The sequence below is a fragment of the Nerophis lumbriciformis genome, linkage group LG22 (genome assembly GCF_033978685.3).
Source record: "Nerophis lumbriciformis linkage group LG22, RoL_Nlum_v2.1, whole genome shotgun sequence".
In the NCBI taxonomy this organism is placed as follows: Eukaryota; Metazoa; Chordata; class Actinopteri; order Syngnathiformes; family Syngnathidae; genus Nerophis; species Nerophis lumbriciformis.
The window spans coordinates 21,250,121-21,268,025 of NC_084569.2; the positions used below are offsets into that span (position 1 = coordinate 21,250,121).

The 17,905-nt window shown below is 41.0% G+C and overlaps 1 protein-coding gene across 3 annotated transcripts in view; it reads right to left on the minus strand.

Moving 5' to 3' along the window:
- The window catches only part of nacc1a (nucleus accumbens associated 1, BEN and BTB (POZ) domain containing a), a 38,027-nt gene extending 22,948 nt beyond the window's left edge, over positions 1-15,079 (minus strand). The window contains exons 1-2 of one of the 3 annotated variants that reach the window (XM_061974078.2): positions 14,745-15,079; positions 4,720-4,873 (exon numbers count right to left, since the gene is read on the minus strand). In XM_061974078.2, coding sequence (XP_061830062.1) covers positions 4,720-4,845 — 126 coding nt within the window. In that variant the 5' untranslated portion in view covers positions 4,846-4,873; positions 14,745-15,079. Of the gene's footprint in view, positions 1-4,719; positions 4,874-4,978; positions 5,103-14,744 lie in introns of those variants that run through there. The other 2 variants (XM_061974076.2, XM_061974077.2) reach the window with 2 other exon arrangements.
- Between the last annotated feature and the right edge of the window lie 2,826 nt (positions 15,080-17,905).

Below are 17,905 nucleotides of genomic sequence, written 5' to 3' on the forward strand. Positions count from 1 at the left end.
ACATTTTTCCCGGCCCAAAAATATGATTGGGGTTTACGGCGGTCACTCACCCTGTCTCGTCAACACATACAGTATGCGCAGTGAGGGCATGCACGCATACAAAAGCAGTCCAAGAGAAGCAACAAACAATTTGCTGTCATATTGTTGTTGAGAGAATATACATTCAATGACAGCTAACGCTAATTATCAAAATCGGTATCATTAGCTAACAACACCCAAAGCTAATGTGTTACATATGTACGTAGTTATGTCTTTATGTCCAAAAAGTCGTAAGAGTGCAGGATATAACGCCTAAAATACAAAATTAGTGCTAACTAGGCATCTGTGTAAATGTTGCAAGTAGCCCCCTTAATATCTGGTTAGAGTGGCCGTCTTGTAACCGGAAGGTTACAGGTTCGACCATGGCTGGAAAGGTCATGTCAAGGTGTCCCTAATCAAGATCCCAAACCCCTGATGGGTCGTGGTCAGCGCTTTGCATGGCAGCTTCCGCCATCCGTGTGTGAGAATGGGTAAATATGATTACCAGCTTTGGTCTTCTTACCCTAAAAATTGTATCAATTACAGTTACAAATTACTTCTCCCAAAAAGTAGTGAAGTTAGTAACTCAGTTACCTCATTGTAAGAGTAAAAACTCAGCAAAGTCCATCCGACGTTATTTTTCATTTAGTTATGTTATATGCCATTACTTTGAATAACATCTTTAACATCAAAGATGATTATATTAACTGACCCCGAACAGGACAAGTGTTAGAAAATGGATGGATGGATGGATGGATTTAAAAACGAAAACACTATATACAGTATTTTACAACATTTGGTATTTATCCGAACTCAGTAGATTACCATGTGCCATACTGTGTGTATATAAATAAAAATGTACAAAAAAAAAAAAATTCTGTAAAGTGACAACATTAAATATTGAAAGTACAAACCAAATACGGTATTCAAAAATGTAAACTTAGGTTAAAAGACAAAGGAACATTTGGCCTTTTAAGTAGTGCAATTGTCTGCACCTGTGTACCAAAAGAACTTTAGATAAAACTGTTAAGTTTTGGGAAAATAAATGACATGTAATCAAGTAAAACATTTAAAACGTTCCTGGATGACATTCTGACAATAAAATGTAATTTGTGTACAAAATAAGTATTTTCTTAAACTAATTTAAATTATGCAAGTAAGTAAATCACCTGTGATTATTCCTGATTAATCCAAATTCCAAAATGTGACAACGAATTTGATTATAAAAATGGCTGCATTTGGGCATGGAGTTGGGTCAGCGCGGTCCTTCTCATATAGTGGGGCGTGCCACCCTGGGGAGGTGTGGTGCGATGCTAGGGCGGTGCGTGTGACCTCTGCATACATGCTTTTGTTTACCATTCCAGAATATGACGGAAGCGTGTGTAGCACTTTGATTCACTGCAACCACGAAGGTGGATGAGGAAAGACCGGCGCGTTGTTTCCTTTAGTCTTAACAAGCTTACAATGTTATGCTGAGGTATAGTTATAACAATTTTATAGACAAATTATACTATTTATAGTCAAAGTGGAGAGTGGGGGGGTGCAAAATATTTTTTTCTTCCTAGGGGTGCATGACAGAAAATATTTGAGAAGCACTGGGTTAGCGGTAGCAACAAGTGTCATGTTTCCATGTGTTGAGGTGAGGTGTGATTCGAGTTGCTTGAGGCAGACGTGGATAAACGCTTTTTTCCTGGACATAGCTTGCATGTTACATAAACATTCTTGCCTTTAATTTCAATGAGCGAAGCGTAGTGCCGGTACTTGCAGTTTGAGAACGCTACCTTTGAATTTCCCTGGCTCTGACTTGTCGCATTTAACGCGCGCTTGTTGTGTGTCAGTCAGAGCGTATAGTGAGACAGCAATGTAACATTTTATGCATGTTCCAAATAAACCAAAACCGCCGTGACCAAACCTTTTCACAAGAACTAGCGTGACACAAAAAACAAAGTAAAGGAACGAGGGCTGGGCGATATATCGATATACTCGATATATCGCGGGTTTGCCTCTGTGCGATTTAGAAAATGATTACCGTATTTTCCGCACTATTAGCCGCACCTAAAAACCACAAATTTACTCAAAAGCTGACAGTGCGGCTTATAACCCGGTGCGCTATATATATGGATTAATATTAAGATTCATTTTCATAATGTTTCGGTCTCGCAACTACGGTAAACAGCCGCCATCTTTTTTCCCCGTAGAAGAGGAAGTGCTTCTTCTTCTACGCAAGCACCCGCCAAGGTAAGCACCCGCCCCCATAGAACAGGAAGCGCTTCTTCTTCTACTGTAAGCAACCACCCGCCCGCGTAGAAGAAGAAGAAGAAGCGCGCGGATATTACGTTTCATTTCCTTTGTGTGTTTACATCTGTAAAGACCACAAAATGGCTCCTACTAAGCGACAGGTTTCCGGTTCATGAAAAGACGCAATCTCTCCATCCGCACACGGACTACTATTTCACAGCAACTGCCTAAAGACTTTCAAGAAAAGCTGGCTACTTTCCGTGCATATTGTAAAAACAAGATAGCTGAAAAAAAGATCCGGCCAGAGAACATTATCAACATGGACGAGGTTCCACTGACTTTTGATATTCCTGTGAACCGCACTGTGGATACAACGGGAGCACGTACGGTGAATATTCGCACCACAGGGAATGAGAAGTCATCCTTCACTGTGGTTCTAGCTTGCCATGCTAATGGCCAGAAACTTCCACCCATGGTGATATTCAAAAGGAAGACCTTGCCAAAAGAGACCTTTCCAGCCGGCGTCATCATAAAAGCTAACTCGAAGGGATGGATGGATGAAGAAAAGATGAGCGAGTGGTTAAGGTAAGTTTACGCGAAGAGGCCGGGTGGCTTTTTTCACGCAGCTCCGTCCATGTTGATATACGACTCCATGCGCGCCCACATCACGCTGGTTTTTAATATGTTATTAAAGTTTGGCTGACCTATCTGACTGTTTTTTTGACATTCCTTTAGCGCAGTTAGATGCGGCTTATAACACGGGGCGGCTTATAGGTGGACAAAGTTTTGAAATATGCCGTTCATTGAAGGCGCGGCTTATAACCCAGGGCGGCTTATGGTGCGGAAAATACGGTATATCGTGATATGGGAGTATACGTTGTCACGCAGTTGCTTTTAGCTGCGGGGCATTACACTACAGGCGTTTCTCACTCTTTCTAGTCTCTCCTTCTCACAGGGGCGTAAAACAAGCGCACCTTCTTACATACGTCACATACTGTCGCGCGTGCAGCGTCATACGCCCTCGCCCATCAGACAGGTAGCAGCATGGCTAACGTTAGCTGAGGCAGGTGGTACAAGCGGAGCGATGCGAGTGACAATACAAGAGAAGGTGCGAAACTGATCACAAATGGAGGAAGAACAATTAATGCCCAAAAAAAACAGCCCGGGGTCCATCATCTGGCGGTGGCTTGGCTTCAAGCGGGAAGATATTCAGCAGACAACAGTAATATGCAAAGTATGCAGCAGAAGCGTTGCTACAAAAGGAAGAAGAATGAAGAGTGCTTGAAACTCCGCACGTTAACATCTCCGGCCGGTGCCACACCCAAAAAAATGCCGAAACAACCTGCACTGACACAAATGAGCCTGACGTCTTCCATTTACAGATCAACACCATATGAAAAACATAGTCACAAACACAAGGAGATAACGTCCGCAGTAACTTATTACATAGCAAAGGACATGGCCCCATAAACATAATCTATGCAACATTTTGACCAGAGAACCACCATTGCATGTTATGTAGACCAGTGGTCCCCAACCACCGGGCCGCGCCCCGGTACCGGTCCGTGGATCGATTGGTACCTGGCCGCACAAGAAATAAAATAAAAAAATTATTATTATTATTTTTTTTTTATTAAATCAACATAAAAAACACAAGATACACTTACAATTAGTGCACCTACCCAAAAAAACTCCCTCCCCCATTTATACTCATTCACACTCATTCGCACAAAAGGGTTGTTTCTTTCTGTTATTAATATTTCTGGTTCCTACATTATATATCAATATAGATCAATACAGTCTGCAGGGATGCAGTCCGTAAGCACACATGATTGTATTTTTTTATGACAAAAAAATAAAATTTAAAAATTTAAAAAATTACCATTCCCTCCCCGGTCCGTGGGACAAATTTTCAAGCGTTGACTGGTCCGCAGCTACAAAAAGGTTGGGGACCACTGATGTAGACCACAAGGAAGTGTTTTCAATTTAGAAAAATAATAATAATATGACTCCTTTAATGCGCCCTATTATATGCATCAAGTGTTCATTCAAGGCTAAGCCAAAATATCGAGATATATATCGTATATCGCGATATGGCCTAAAAATATCGAGATATTAATAAAAGCCAATATCGCCCAGCCCTAAAAGTAACTACATCTTACTGTTGAGACGTACGATCCGTTTAGCTTATGTAAACATAGCTACCGTAAACTAATGCTGACATGCTAACTTTGCCAGCTAGCCCAGGCTTTCTAAATGTTCCTATTTGCTGTTTTTGTATCAGTCGTTTCAAACACAAAGATGGTGCCAACGCCAGGTGTGCCGTAGTGTACTTGGATCAGTGTTGATGTCACATTCTTTTTCACACCACAAACCAACAAATGCGCTCTATTTCACGTCAATTTTTTCATGATACGATTCCTGTAATCAACAATCATTCCCACACAATGGCGAGGATCTTACCTTAAAGGCATGCCCCTTTACCACCACTGAGACGTCACAGTAGAGCCCCTGCAGCCGCTGCTCATTCAGACATTCTAAAACGTTGTTGCCAAAGTTTGGGATCGCCATCTGGAGGGTCTGGGCCATGGTGCGCCAACGCACACCACCAAAGGCTCTAAAGGGAGGGGAGGAAAGAGGTAAAAAATATTCAAAAAATGCAAAGAAAAAAACATTTAGCCCAGTATTGCACGCATGACATTGGCATGAGGCTTCATTTTACCACTAAGTTTAATATCCAGATGTTAAATTCCTTGACGTTCTCAGATCAGATCAGTTGGTTCAGCAATCAAAAGGCTTTAGTGAATAGGTAGCCCAAAGTCGTCGAACTTGAAGATTGAAGTCTGATCTACTTTCCCTTTATGCTATTTACTTACTACTTCTTAAGGTATAAGACAGATTAGTTATCAAGATAAAAGTTAAGGACACATTGTTTCTTTGTTGTGCTTTCAATAAACTGTCAAGAGTGAGGCAATAAAGAATGATAGCAAAGAACCCTAATTGTTGCTGAGTTGCAACCATGTGTGCTATGGAGTCACTGTTGGGTTTTACTTCTAGGATCTCGTCGCCTTTATTGTGATAGTTGTGGTCTAAAATGCTTTAATTTCAACTTGTGATTTTTTTTTTTTAATTTGTTATCAATGTTTGGATGTTCATGTAACCTTAAAAGGGAACTGCACTTCTTTGGAATTGTGCCTATCATTCACAATCCTTATGTAAGACAAAGAACACATATGCATTTTTTTATTTTTGCATTCTAATTTGTAATAATCGGCTCGTTGCTGCCAGGTTTGTTGTGTCATGGTGGGACTAGGGTTGTACGATACACCGCTACTAACTAAGTACCTCGGCACAAATGAATTAAAAAAGGTACTACTGCTTTTGTAAAATATTGGTTCTTTTTTTCTCATCCACATATGCTGCCGTGCGGCGGTGAGTGTGCCAATGTGCGCATACAAGTAAAAACAGAATGGAGTGGAAAAACGGCAAACATGCAGCAATTCTACTGGTTAATAAAGAGGCTCCGTGAAGCGCCGTATGGAGCTATTTGGCCTTCAAAACTACCGATAGCGGTGACGCTTAAAATACAGAAGCGCCACGCTGCTAGTGCTAATTTAAAACATGCCTTGCCAAAGGTGGCAATACACTATTACCACCTTTGTTTCAAACCTAAGTACATATTTAAATAACAGGCATTCAGATCTGCACAAGGAGTTTAAAGAGTTACAGCAAGTAATGTAGTTAACAGCTCCCCCTGTGCACATACAGATACGTAGATGCGCACAGGGCTGGTTGGCTTGTTGCCAATTATTAGCGCAGTCAAAACCAGCACACGCAGCGTAAAGTAATGCAAGTGAATTGACTGAATTTTGTAACAAATTCCCACTATTTCAATTGTGTTTTATCTTGAAGAATGTGTGTTTTACCTGCTACATTTTTAATCTGTGTGCTTTTAGCCATGGTATGGCTGGGCAATGTACCGGTATTATAGATAATACCTGTATGTTTTAGAATGAGATGTATATTTGAGAAAATACCACCATACCGATATATTTTGATTCATCTGTCGCTTGGCAACAGACACCAATTTTTAAAGGTACACACACGCTGCTCTCATAAACTTCTCTCAACTGCATATAACATATTTATTCATTTTTTTAAGTAACGCAATAATTACTTTCCCTAGTAATGAATTACATTTATTAAGGACTAATTCCATTAGTAATTACATGTCTTTTTTGGTTAAGTAGCAAGTAAGTATGATGAATTACTTTTTTTTTTATAAAGTAATTTTCAGAACACTGGTAGTTACAGTAATGTGGTGTTGAGTTTAAAGTAAACACTTTGCACGTTTTGTGTTAAATACCGTTATATACAGTTGGCCTAAAAATTGCAGGATATCAGTTTTGGTCCATATCGCCCAACCCTAAGCTATAGTATTGTTTTGAGTATTTAGTAATGATTGTATTTGTCTCGCACAGAACAAAATTCGCAACCATACGATAGGCTCCAGCCCCCCACGACCCAAAGACGGACAAGCGGTATAAAAAAAAAGATGGATAGAAATCATTAAGATTTTTACTCTATTCTAACCTAATTCTAGACTACGGCAGGTTACATGTAATATGTAATATTGTAAAATGTTCTTTGATTGCAATTAGAAAAGTCTAGTGTGTTTAATGCCTTTTAATTGTAATTCTAATCTTTTAAAATTGTTATTTGAGTGCAATAAAAACATGTGTTTAATTACAAGTTTTATCATAAGATTTTCTGTTCAAATGAACCCATGACAATTTTTGTGGTCCCCTTTTATTTTGAAAATTATTGAAAAGTATGGAAATACATATTGATATACATTTTGGTACCGGTACCGTATGTGCAAATGTAACTACATAGTTGCTTACGTGCCTGAACGCAAACTATGCAGTGGCGTAGCAAGTGGTGTCCAAATTCCCTAGGGAAGATTACAAAGCTCTACCTCTTGTGGCTTCATTTTGAGGGTGTAGTGGTAGTGGGTGAGGGTGAACATTGGGATTGGGCCTTAGTGTCCTCTGAAAATAAGTAAAAACGCACAGCTCTAATTGTCAAGGTGGCTGGCAAGACAAGTACAACTTACAGTGAACGTGTCCAAATTGTGTCCACAATGTTACTATTTGGTGTGAACATCATTGTTATCAAACACTGCCTTAAAGGGGAACTGCACTTTTAATTTAGCCCATCATCCACAATCCCTATGGGAAACAAGAACACTCATGTACAGTATTTCCCTTTTCGCTGCATTCTAAATAGTGAAAAACTGCTTTTAAGAGCCAGCTAAGAATGCAGGCAATAGGGATACGATCCATTCCGCCTATAAATGACATTGAGAACATCTCAAAACCTGCAACACCATTTTATATACATGCTGTAAGTATGTATTGATTGCAGTAACAGGCACATTCATGATTAAATGTAATATTTACAGTATTTGATCATTTTGAACATTACTATATATGGGTGCATTGATTTCACAGAGTGCAAACACAGCAACGTTAGGGCTTGTTTGTGTTTGCTACCACCAGTGGTAGGGCTGGGCGATATATCGAGTTTGTAAGATATATCGATATATTTTTAAACATCCATCCATCCATTTTCTACCGCTTATTCCCTTTGGGGTCGCGGGGGGCGCTGGAGCCTATCTCAGCTACAATCGGGCGGAAGGCGGTGTACACCCTGGACAAGTCGCCACCTCATCGCAGGGCCAACACAGATAGACAGACAACTTTCACACTCACATTCACACACTAGGGCCAATTTAGTGTTGCCAATCAACTTATCCCCAGGTGCATGTCTTTGGAAGTGGGAGGAAGCCGGAGTACCCGGAGGGAACCCACGCAGTCACGGGGAGAACATGCAAACTCCACACAGAAAGATCCCGAGCCCGGGATTGAACCCAAGACTACTCAGGACCTTCGTATTGTGAGGCAGATGCACTAACCCCTCTGCCACCGTGAAAGCCCATTTTTAAACATGAATTAAGAAGAAAATATCGTAATATCGATATAATTTATTTCACGTTAAAATGACCAAACACCGCTTATTTGTTGTGTCCCTTGTTCTCCCCCGCTTCCCACTCCCTCTCAAAACACCATGGGCTACTAAACCCCTCTCCTTCCTCCTTCCAAGATGTGCTTGCACGTATAAGAACATCCATGATTAGTTGGTTGTTTACTATGATGAGTCACGATCGGTTAAGATTAAAGCAAAACATTAGGGACAGGCCAATCAGAGGCAAAATAGGGCGGGTCGTGGAACCAGGAAGGGAAATCACAACAGACATCCCAAATGACGACGAGGGAGTTGGAGAAGAGAAGAGGGAATATTCAAGCGGGGGATTTATGTATTAAAAAAACTAGTGGAAGATGGCAGAGGGATTCTCTTCTTTAGATTTTTCTTTTAGCGATGTAGACGACGTCCAAGAAACCCACAATGCGACTACTTGGCCACATTTGGACAAATGTATGCGTCTGGATAAAACATTAATTTGAGTTGTTTACCATGTAAGCCCAAATCAAAACTGTTCTCGAGTTGCCAAGCCGGGCATATTTCGCACGAGAAATGCTGCCAAAAATGTATGCCGAAGTGAGGAAGATCATAGCCGCACAATTAAGTCAAGTCACTTACTTGGTGCTGACCAGAACCGTACATGTGTGACAGTCCATTACATTGTTAACTTAAAAAGTGCCTGCCTGCAAATGTATTTTTTATCTGAGTTTGATATATTTTGTATTATTTGCACAGCTATGTTATTTATTTTACATAGAAAGAATATTTTTCTATTTTATTTATGTTATGTAATTCTGTGCTACTTAAACAGTTTCTTTTCTGTGCTGTTAATACCCATCTTGACTAACTGGGTTAATAAAAGTGCCACTGACTGTTTACAGTACAGTTGTCATTAACTTCAATTTCAGAGAATCTCGCACAAAAATGAATATTTTTATATGTGTACTTTCACCGGAAAATATATCGAGATATATATCGAATATTGAGTTTAAGTTAAAATATATCGAGGTATACTTTTTCGTCCATATCGCCCAGCCCTAACCAGTGGCATACCGTAAGAGCCTTGCAGCGTTATCATGTAGCACCATTGCTAAACGTTTCAGATAAGAACATAAAAAAGTGACTTACAACGTCCGCTCTTACTGGTAAACAGACTAAACGGATGGTTGTATCTTTCAGCACTTGTGCTCTCCTTGTGCTGGTAAATTCTGAAAAATTCTCATTCCTTAGATTAAAAAATGCTTCCTAGCGATGCTGTGATGGACGTATGCCTGTTCCATTTGTTGAGAACCATATAGTATCAAGTTGATTTTCAGTGGTGACCAACTTTTCTGCTTGGGACCACAACCTTCTACTATACAGGTGATATGCATGATTTATAAGCTAGCATTAACTTTTACTAACTCAAAGGCAATACAGCAGCTCAAGCTCCTTCTTCTTGTTGTTCATCTTATGGTGGGTCCCAACCAACATTATTAGCAGGTCAGGCTAGCTAATAGCAATTAGCTGGCCGGAGGAGCAGTATGAGCAAGGCGATATGACATGACACCATAAAAGTAGTTCCTCTGTGTTAGCTATTACTATAACAATGTCGCTATAGCTTGGTTAATATGCAGGTAAATGGAGTATTGTTACCATTTGTTGATGTTTATTTTTTACAGCACTTTATAGGCAGTGTAAATGAATGCCATATACCTACATTGTTGGCTGCCTGGTACTAGCAGGTTTTCACTTTTTTTAAATGCACATAAAAGAGAAAGATGTGTGTTTTTGTCTCACATAGGGATTGTGGATGATGGGCAAAATTGCAAAAAAAAATAGGAAAAAGATAGCAAGAAAAATTTTGGAGGTGTCTTTGGACTTTATCATGAGGGGAAACTTCCATGCGGCCCAGTTTTGAGTTCCAAGTTTATTTACATATTTAGTTATCGTCTCCCTGAACCCTGTTGAGGTACAAAGCAATCAATTAAACCAAATATATTTTTTTAGTGTTCAATCTCTGTCAACAGGATTATGGGGATTATTGGGAAACCGGGCTGCCATGGCAAACAATGAGTTGCTCTCTGTGAGTGCTATCTGGTTATTACCTTGTGTTAACCCGCTCTTGTACAGGTGCCACTGCTGCATCCAGCACAGGCTTAGAAAACAGCACCTTCATTTCTGCTGATTCTTTCGTTAGAATAATGCTTAGGTATTTAGGCAATGGCAGTTATAGCTACTTAAAAACATCCAAACCGAGCCAAACTATTTTAATAGAACTGCCAGGACTAGTCCTGGACAACAAATTTAGCACCGAGCAGTTGCCCTTGGGCACCTAAAACTCTGTGCAGGCCATAAACAATGATATTTGTTTTAAGATTTTGTTGCTAATCTACATTCCATTAATCCTATACGTCACGTCAGCCTCTCAGGAGCTGTTATTGCCATGCAGAGCTCAATGAAAGCTTGTTTTATGTCTTCTATGAGCCATAAAATCCAGTGTCCTTAGATAACTGGGTCATGTGCTGTTATTCTCTGCGTGTGTGTGGCCTCTGCAAACAGCGCATAGCATGATTCTATTCACTGTACACCAAACATCCAAAAGCAAACACCAGCCTTGCACTGCACCCTTTTAGCGAAAGTGAACAAATGTTTCACTGCAATGCACTTATATGGGATTTAATCAACTGATTACTCTGTTCAAAATAGCTATGTCGGTTGAATAATTAAAAAAAAATCAGATTAATCACACTTGAATTTGGATTAATCATGATTAATCCTAGGCTATTACTCCATTGCTTAATTTAAATTAACCTAAAAAAATACCTATCATGTTTGGACATAAATCCAATTTTACTTTCAGAATGTCATTCAGGTACCTTTTTAAAAATGTTTAGGCTACTTGAATGCACTACATATATTTGCTCAAAACTTGGTAATGGTTTTATTTAATGTCCAGGCAGGGTGTATTTTGAAGTCAAATTTGCCAGCGAACACACCAGTTGGAGTCTCTGCACTCATCTTTGCACTGTTGTATGCATTAACCTGTTCACTGACCATATAACAACCCATACCGCCTTTAAGGTAACGATCCACAGTTAAGATAAAAGAGCATGTACAGTCAAAATAAATTGTGCAATTAATCTGTGTATATATTTGGGGTGTCCAAAGTGCATCCTGTGGGCCATTTGCTTCCCTTAGCTAATCGCCGCACAATAATTAGCCTTCTAATACTAGCTTGGAGCTTTTCTTTTTAGCTAATTTTGTAGGTATACACCTGAGTCATATTTTGGTACTTGATGCATGCTAAGCATTAAAAAAAAATGTTGTCCAGAGGTGTACCTCAGATTAATATATTTTGGGACTTGACACATGTTACAGTTAGAATTTTAGCATGCTAACATTAGCACGCTGGCTTTTTTTTTAGCAAATTTAACACGAATACACCTCAGTGTTGTATATTTTAGTATTTCAATGCGAGTGTGAATTTTGTCTGTCTATTTGTGTTGGCCCTGTGATGACGTAGCGACTTGTCCAGGGTGTACACTGCCTTCCGCCAGAATGCAGCTGGGACAGCCTCCAGCACCAAGAGGGACAAGCGGTACAAAATGGATGGACGGACTAATGCTAATTGTTAGCATGTTTGCTTGGTACTCTTAGAACGTTTACTTTTATTTCATAGCTAATTTAGCTGGTATACACCTATGAGTCATTTTTTTCATTACTTGACGCTTTCTGGCCAGCATGCTAACTGTTAGCATTTCAGTTTGGCTTTGGCTCACCAGCATTCACACGAAATTTCTACCAAAATTGCATTTTCTAGTTCTTTGAAAAATATACACACACATATATATATATATATATATATATATATATATATATATATATATATATATATATATATATATATATATATATATATATATATATATATATATATATATATATATTTATTTATATTGCACTGGTTTTGAAGGTGAAAATAACAAAATGGCACCTTCAGTGTTGTTCCGGTACCAAAATGTTTTTCGGTACTTTTCGATACTTTTCTAAATAAAGGGGACTATGCAAAATTGCATTATTGGCTTATTTTAACAAAAAATCTTAGGGTACATTGAACATATGTTTCTTATTGCAAGTTTGTCCTTAAATAAAATAGTGAACATACAAGACAACTTGTATTTTAGTAGTAAGTAAGCAAACAAAGGCTCCTTATTAGTTTGCTGTCATATGCAGTAACATATTGTGTCATTTTCCATTCTATTATTTTGTCAAAATTATTAAGGACAAGCGGTAGAAAATTAATTATTAATCTACTTGTTCATTTACTGTTAATATCTGCCTACTTTCTCTTTTAACATGCTCTACCTACACTTATGTTAAAATGTAATAATCACTTATTCTTCTGTTGTTTGAATGCTTTACTTTAGTTTTGGATGATACCACAAATTTAGGTATCAATCCGATACCAAGTCGTTACGGGATCATACATTGGTCATATTCAAAGTCCTCATGTGTCCAGGGACGTATTTCCTGAGTTTATAAACAAAATATAAATGTTTTCAAAACGAAAAAAGATTTTGTGATGCTAAAAAATATTGATGTAATCATAGTAGTATCGACTAGATACGTTCCTGTACTTGCTATCATTACAGTGGATGTCAGGTATAGATCCACCAATGGTGTTTGTTTACATTGTGACGCCGGTGAAGCATGTTTAGCTATTCCTCGTCCTGCAGGGATGATACTTGTAAGAAACTTACTTTATTTGTCGACACGGAGGCGAGGATTAGTGATATAGAAGTAGCTAAAACACTGCAGACGGCGACTGGACTTTAGCCGCTAGCTAGCTAGCCATGTCTTAAAGCACCTCTTCCAGTGGGCGTTTCAGTGTTATAACTTCACCTTTATCATTAGTTTTTAAGCCAAAATGCGTACATTCTCCCTTTTCTGTCTACACACCGTGTCTGTTTGTTAGTACTTCGTGATTGTGCGCTGTCAAACATGCTCCTCTGCTTGTAAACTAGCAATGACACGACGTGACGACGACTGGGGTTTGGGGGACCAGTATTTTTTACAGGCAGTATAGTACCGAATATAATTCATTAGTATCGCGGTACTATACCAATACCGGTATACCGTTCAACCCTAGTATCCTTTGATTTGTCAGTATGTGGCCCTCAGTGGAAAAAGTTTAGGCAACCCATACACAGCACATGATTAACACGATTATTTGTTGTGATCAATCAAATGCATCAAGTCATGCAAGCATCTATGCCTACAATGATACCGCACGTGCACAATAAACACACTTGTCAGAAATGACAAGCGGTCATGCTGCATCCTGCTAACTTTGACGGGACCGACCACCAAGTGCTGGTGAGAGCAGGCCCATCATATCCAAAGCCTTTCATTTGGGACTTCGCCAAGCTCCAGGGTAAAGAGAAATGCTCTCTTTGTCTCCCTCCAGCTCCCTCTCCCTCATACTAAAACACAGATGCGCACACACAAACTCAAACAAACCCACAAAAGGCACACTGACTCGCACACAGACAATACAGCTTGTTTACGGATTGGCGAGCCGCAGTGAGCACACACGCTTGCACATGAAGACACACGAACACAGGGCTTGAGAGGACCGGGTAGGCGGGTTGGGGATAATGGGGGGTGTTTGCACACTTTGCTGGCTCTGACAGTGAAAGAGATGTGACTGCATGCGTCTTTCTGCACCAAGGAGGAGTCTTGGAGAGGAGAGAGGGATCATCTCAGGTCCTTCCTTGCATTAAAACCTACAGACGAAGGAATGCCATGCAACTCAAAAATGACTGTAATCCTAAACCAGGCATGCTGGGAAAGTGGGTCAGCACACTCAAAAGACATTCTGTCCACAAAATGCATGCTTATTTCAACAGTCTTGGGTGTTAGCATGTCTGAAGTGAAGTGTGGAGTCATTGCTGCAGTTGGCACACACAATGCTGACTTTCTGCATTAGTACATTTCCTGGTTCTCACGTGCATTCAAAAGTCAATACAATAATATGCTATGGTGGATATTAGAACCGAAAGGGATGCCGGGTAAATGGGAGCACACGAGGACCGTACATGGTGCCAGTGTACCAGCCGGGCTCTTCTCGACTGGGCACCGGGGGCGACGTGGAGGGAGGCGGCGCAGGCTGGCAGCGAGACCCCGGTGAGACCCCCTGCTTTCCGGTATTACGAATGTCGCTCAAATAAAAATAAACAAAACACCACATTTTGTCGGCGTTAATTCACGCCGACGCCACTGGGGAATCATAGCCCCCGTTTACCTTCCTCCCCAATCCGCAACGGGCCTTGTAAAAGGTGGCTAACGGCTAAAGCTAACTAAATATTTTTGGACCATCCACTCCCTCAATATCACGCATTCCCACGACGGCTCACACTTCAGACTGCCCTAAAAAAAAGACACAAAGGCGGTGTACTTACAGTCAACGCGGGCGAGGGAGCTCGGGCTGCGGCCGTCGATTTTTTTTTTTATCCGAGATAGAAAAAGAAAAAAAGCATCGAGATGTGGCTTATTTAAATATTTTGGTGATGGGGGAAATCGCTCCCCCTGCCAGTCTCCATTGTAACGGACATCAACAGGTCATCCCGGGACACGCAGCAGCTGACTGCGAGCCAGACGGAACCAGTGCGGCAGGGCTAGGGGAGGTGGGGGAAGGCTCACAACAAGGCGCGATTATTCACGAGCGGCGCTAAAATTGACGCACACCTGAGCAACTCTGCGGTTTTTTGGGGCTATTTTGTGGCAACAGCACATTTACTGTGAGCTTGGACCGACGGGGGGGAAGTGAATCCAATGTGGTATCATCCCCTACTTTCTTGCAAACTTTAAATGTCCCGTATCAGCCGGATTCTTCATCGTCCTCATCATCACGGTGTTGAGGCGCAGACTGGCCCTCCCTCCTTTACTCCTACTCCTCCTCTTCTCCGCAGCAGTCACCGCTGTCGTCGCCGCCGCCGCTGGATCCTGAGACGACCCTGGCGGAGGATGGCTCCCTCTTGGAAGTGGATACTATGGAAGCCCGTTTCCGCCACAAAAAAACAAAAATGTATGCCAATGGTAAGTCATAAATAATGAGATAAAAAGTCATAATTTTAAACTTTGAATTTAAAAATCTATATTTTCATAAGGTGACGACTTGTCCAGGTTGTACCCCGCCTTCCGCCCGGATGCAGCTGATAGTCTCCAGCCCCCCCTCGCAACCCCGAAAGGGACAAGCGGTAGGATTCCTACCGCATCCATTTCCTACCGTAGGAAACGGATGGCCAAATACAAACAAAAGTATTTTGTCAGTCTTACCTGTGAAAGGTGATCCCCCTGATATCTAGTTTGGATTGTAAACCAGTCGGTACAATTTCATGGAAGGATAAACGGTATTAATGATAACCGCGGTAAATCTCCTGACAGTTGGTATTACCGTTTTAAATTAAAATAATTGAAAAACCGTGATTGATTGATTTGATAATCTCACAGATTGACTGGCACCAGCTCGCTATCTTAAATGCTAACATGAAAACACGAAACATTAGCATCTTTCCCCATTAAGAAATAACATAACCCAATCTGAACTTATACAAACACATTACTGTCTTAGCAATTAAGATATTCAGTTGTACACATTGAACCTTCAAGAATCAGAATCAGCTTTATTGTCATTACGCAGGGTAACGAGATTGAGGCCATTCCATACAGTGCGATGTGTGCATGCAAGAAAACAATGTGTAAATATATAAAAATATAAAAAAATATAGAAGTGCAAAGAAAGGTGTGGCCCACAAATGTGACCCTGTACACTCTATACAGTGGGTGAAATGAATATATACATGAAAAAAACAGGGTGGTTGGTGGAATGGGTTATTGCACCGAAGAGAAGGCAGTTATGAGGGACAATGGGGCAGTCCGTCAGGGTGGTTATGGCCCTGGGGAAGAAGCTGTTCTTTAGCCTGTTTGTCTTGGTTTTTATGCACCTGTAGCGCTTCCCAGAGGGCAGTAGGTGGAACAGGTCAGAGCGAGGGTGGGTGCTGTCCTTGATGATGGCACAGGCTCTGTTGAGGCAGCGGGAGGTGTAGATGTCCATCAAAGAGGGGAGAGGGCGGCCGATGATCTTCTGAGCCGTCTTGACCACTCTTTGTAGCCTCTCCCTGTCTGCTGCAGTGCAGCTGCCGTACCATACTGTAATACAGTAGGTCAGCAGGCTCTCGATGGACAAGCGGTAGAAGGTCAGCAGCAGGTCAGGCTTCAGGTTGTACTTCCCGAGGACTCTCGGGAAGTGTAGCCGCTGCTGAGCCTTCTTGATGATTGATGTGGTGTTGACTGTCCAGGAAAAGTCGTTAGAGATGTGGACTCCAAGGTACCTGAAGGTGTGGACCCTCTTCACACGCTCGCCGTTGATGTAGAGGGGGGCAGGGTCGGTGCTGCTCCTCCTGAAGTCGACGATGATCTCTCTGGTCTTGCTGGTGTTGAGAGCGAGGTTGCTCTCCAAAGACCAGGCCGTCAGCTTCAGAACCTCCTCCATGTAGGCGGCCTCGTCAGCCCTGGAGATGAGCCCGACCACTGCGAACTTGACGGTAAGGTTGTCACTGTGGGCTGGACTGCAGTCATGCAGTCAAGCACTGCTCTCTTAGCACAGAGTAAGTGTTCTATATTCAGAGGAATAGAAGACCAAGGTGTTTATATGGTATGTCCAAGGACCACTGAACAGAGTAGGACACAGAGTCTTCTCTGTAGGTATGCGTATTGTTTAGAAGTGTAACGATTAATCGATATATCGATTCATATTGCGAAGATTCAACTGCATCGATTTGTGCTCGACAAGTTTGCTTTCCGGAAGATAGGAATTTATCTAACATTGTTTTAAAAGGGAATCAATCTATTTTATGTATCCTAGAAAAAGGAAAACTTTGGATTTAAAAGTGGCAGACTTTATATGAAGTTTAGCACTATTAATGATAAGGACGGTAAACGTCTGTGAAGCTGTGTGAATACGATAGTTAGCTCAGCCATCAGTCATCAAAGCAAGAATGGTGGATACCTACGGTGCCTGAGAAAGGTCACAACAAATGGAAACAATAACAAAGACACAATGCAACAACTTTTTGCTACGGCACGATTGCAAAAGCCACAACAAATACAAAAACTGCAACACAATACCATAAATTGATTAACGTGGACCCCGACTTAATCAAGTCGGGGTCGCTTTATTCCGCTCATTCAGCGGTCTAAAAAATATCCAAACCCCCCCATCAACGATTTATATTCACGCCGTAAGTATATTTGTAATGTAGTAACAGGCACATTAATAATAACATGTAATTATTACGTATTTTGCTCATTAAAAGCATACGGCGGCGCATTCATTTCACAGACGTATCTCAACATTTGCTTTTCTCTGCAATGACAAATCTACTATTCACGGCATTTGTGAGAGACAACAAGGACTACTTTGAAACAATTTATGATCCACAACCTAAAAATCCATCCATCCATCCATTTTCTACCGCTTGTCCCTTTTGGGGTCGCGGGGGGTGCTGGAGCCTATCTCAGCTGCATTTGGGCGGAAGGCGGGGTACACCCTGGACGAGTC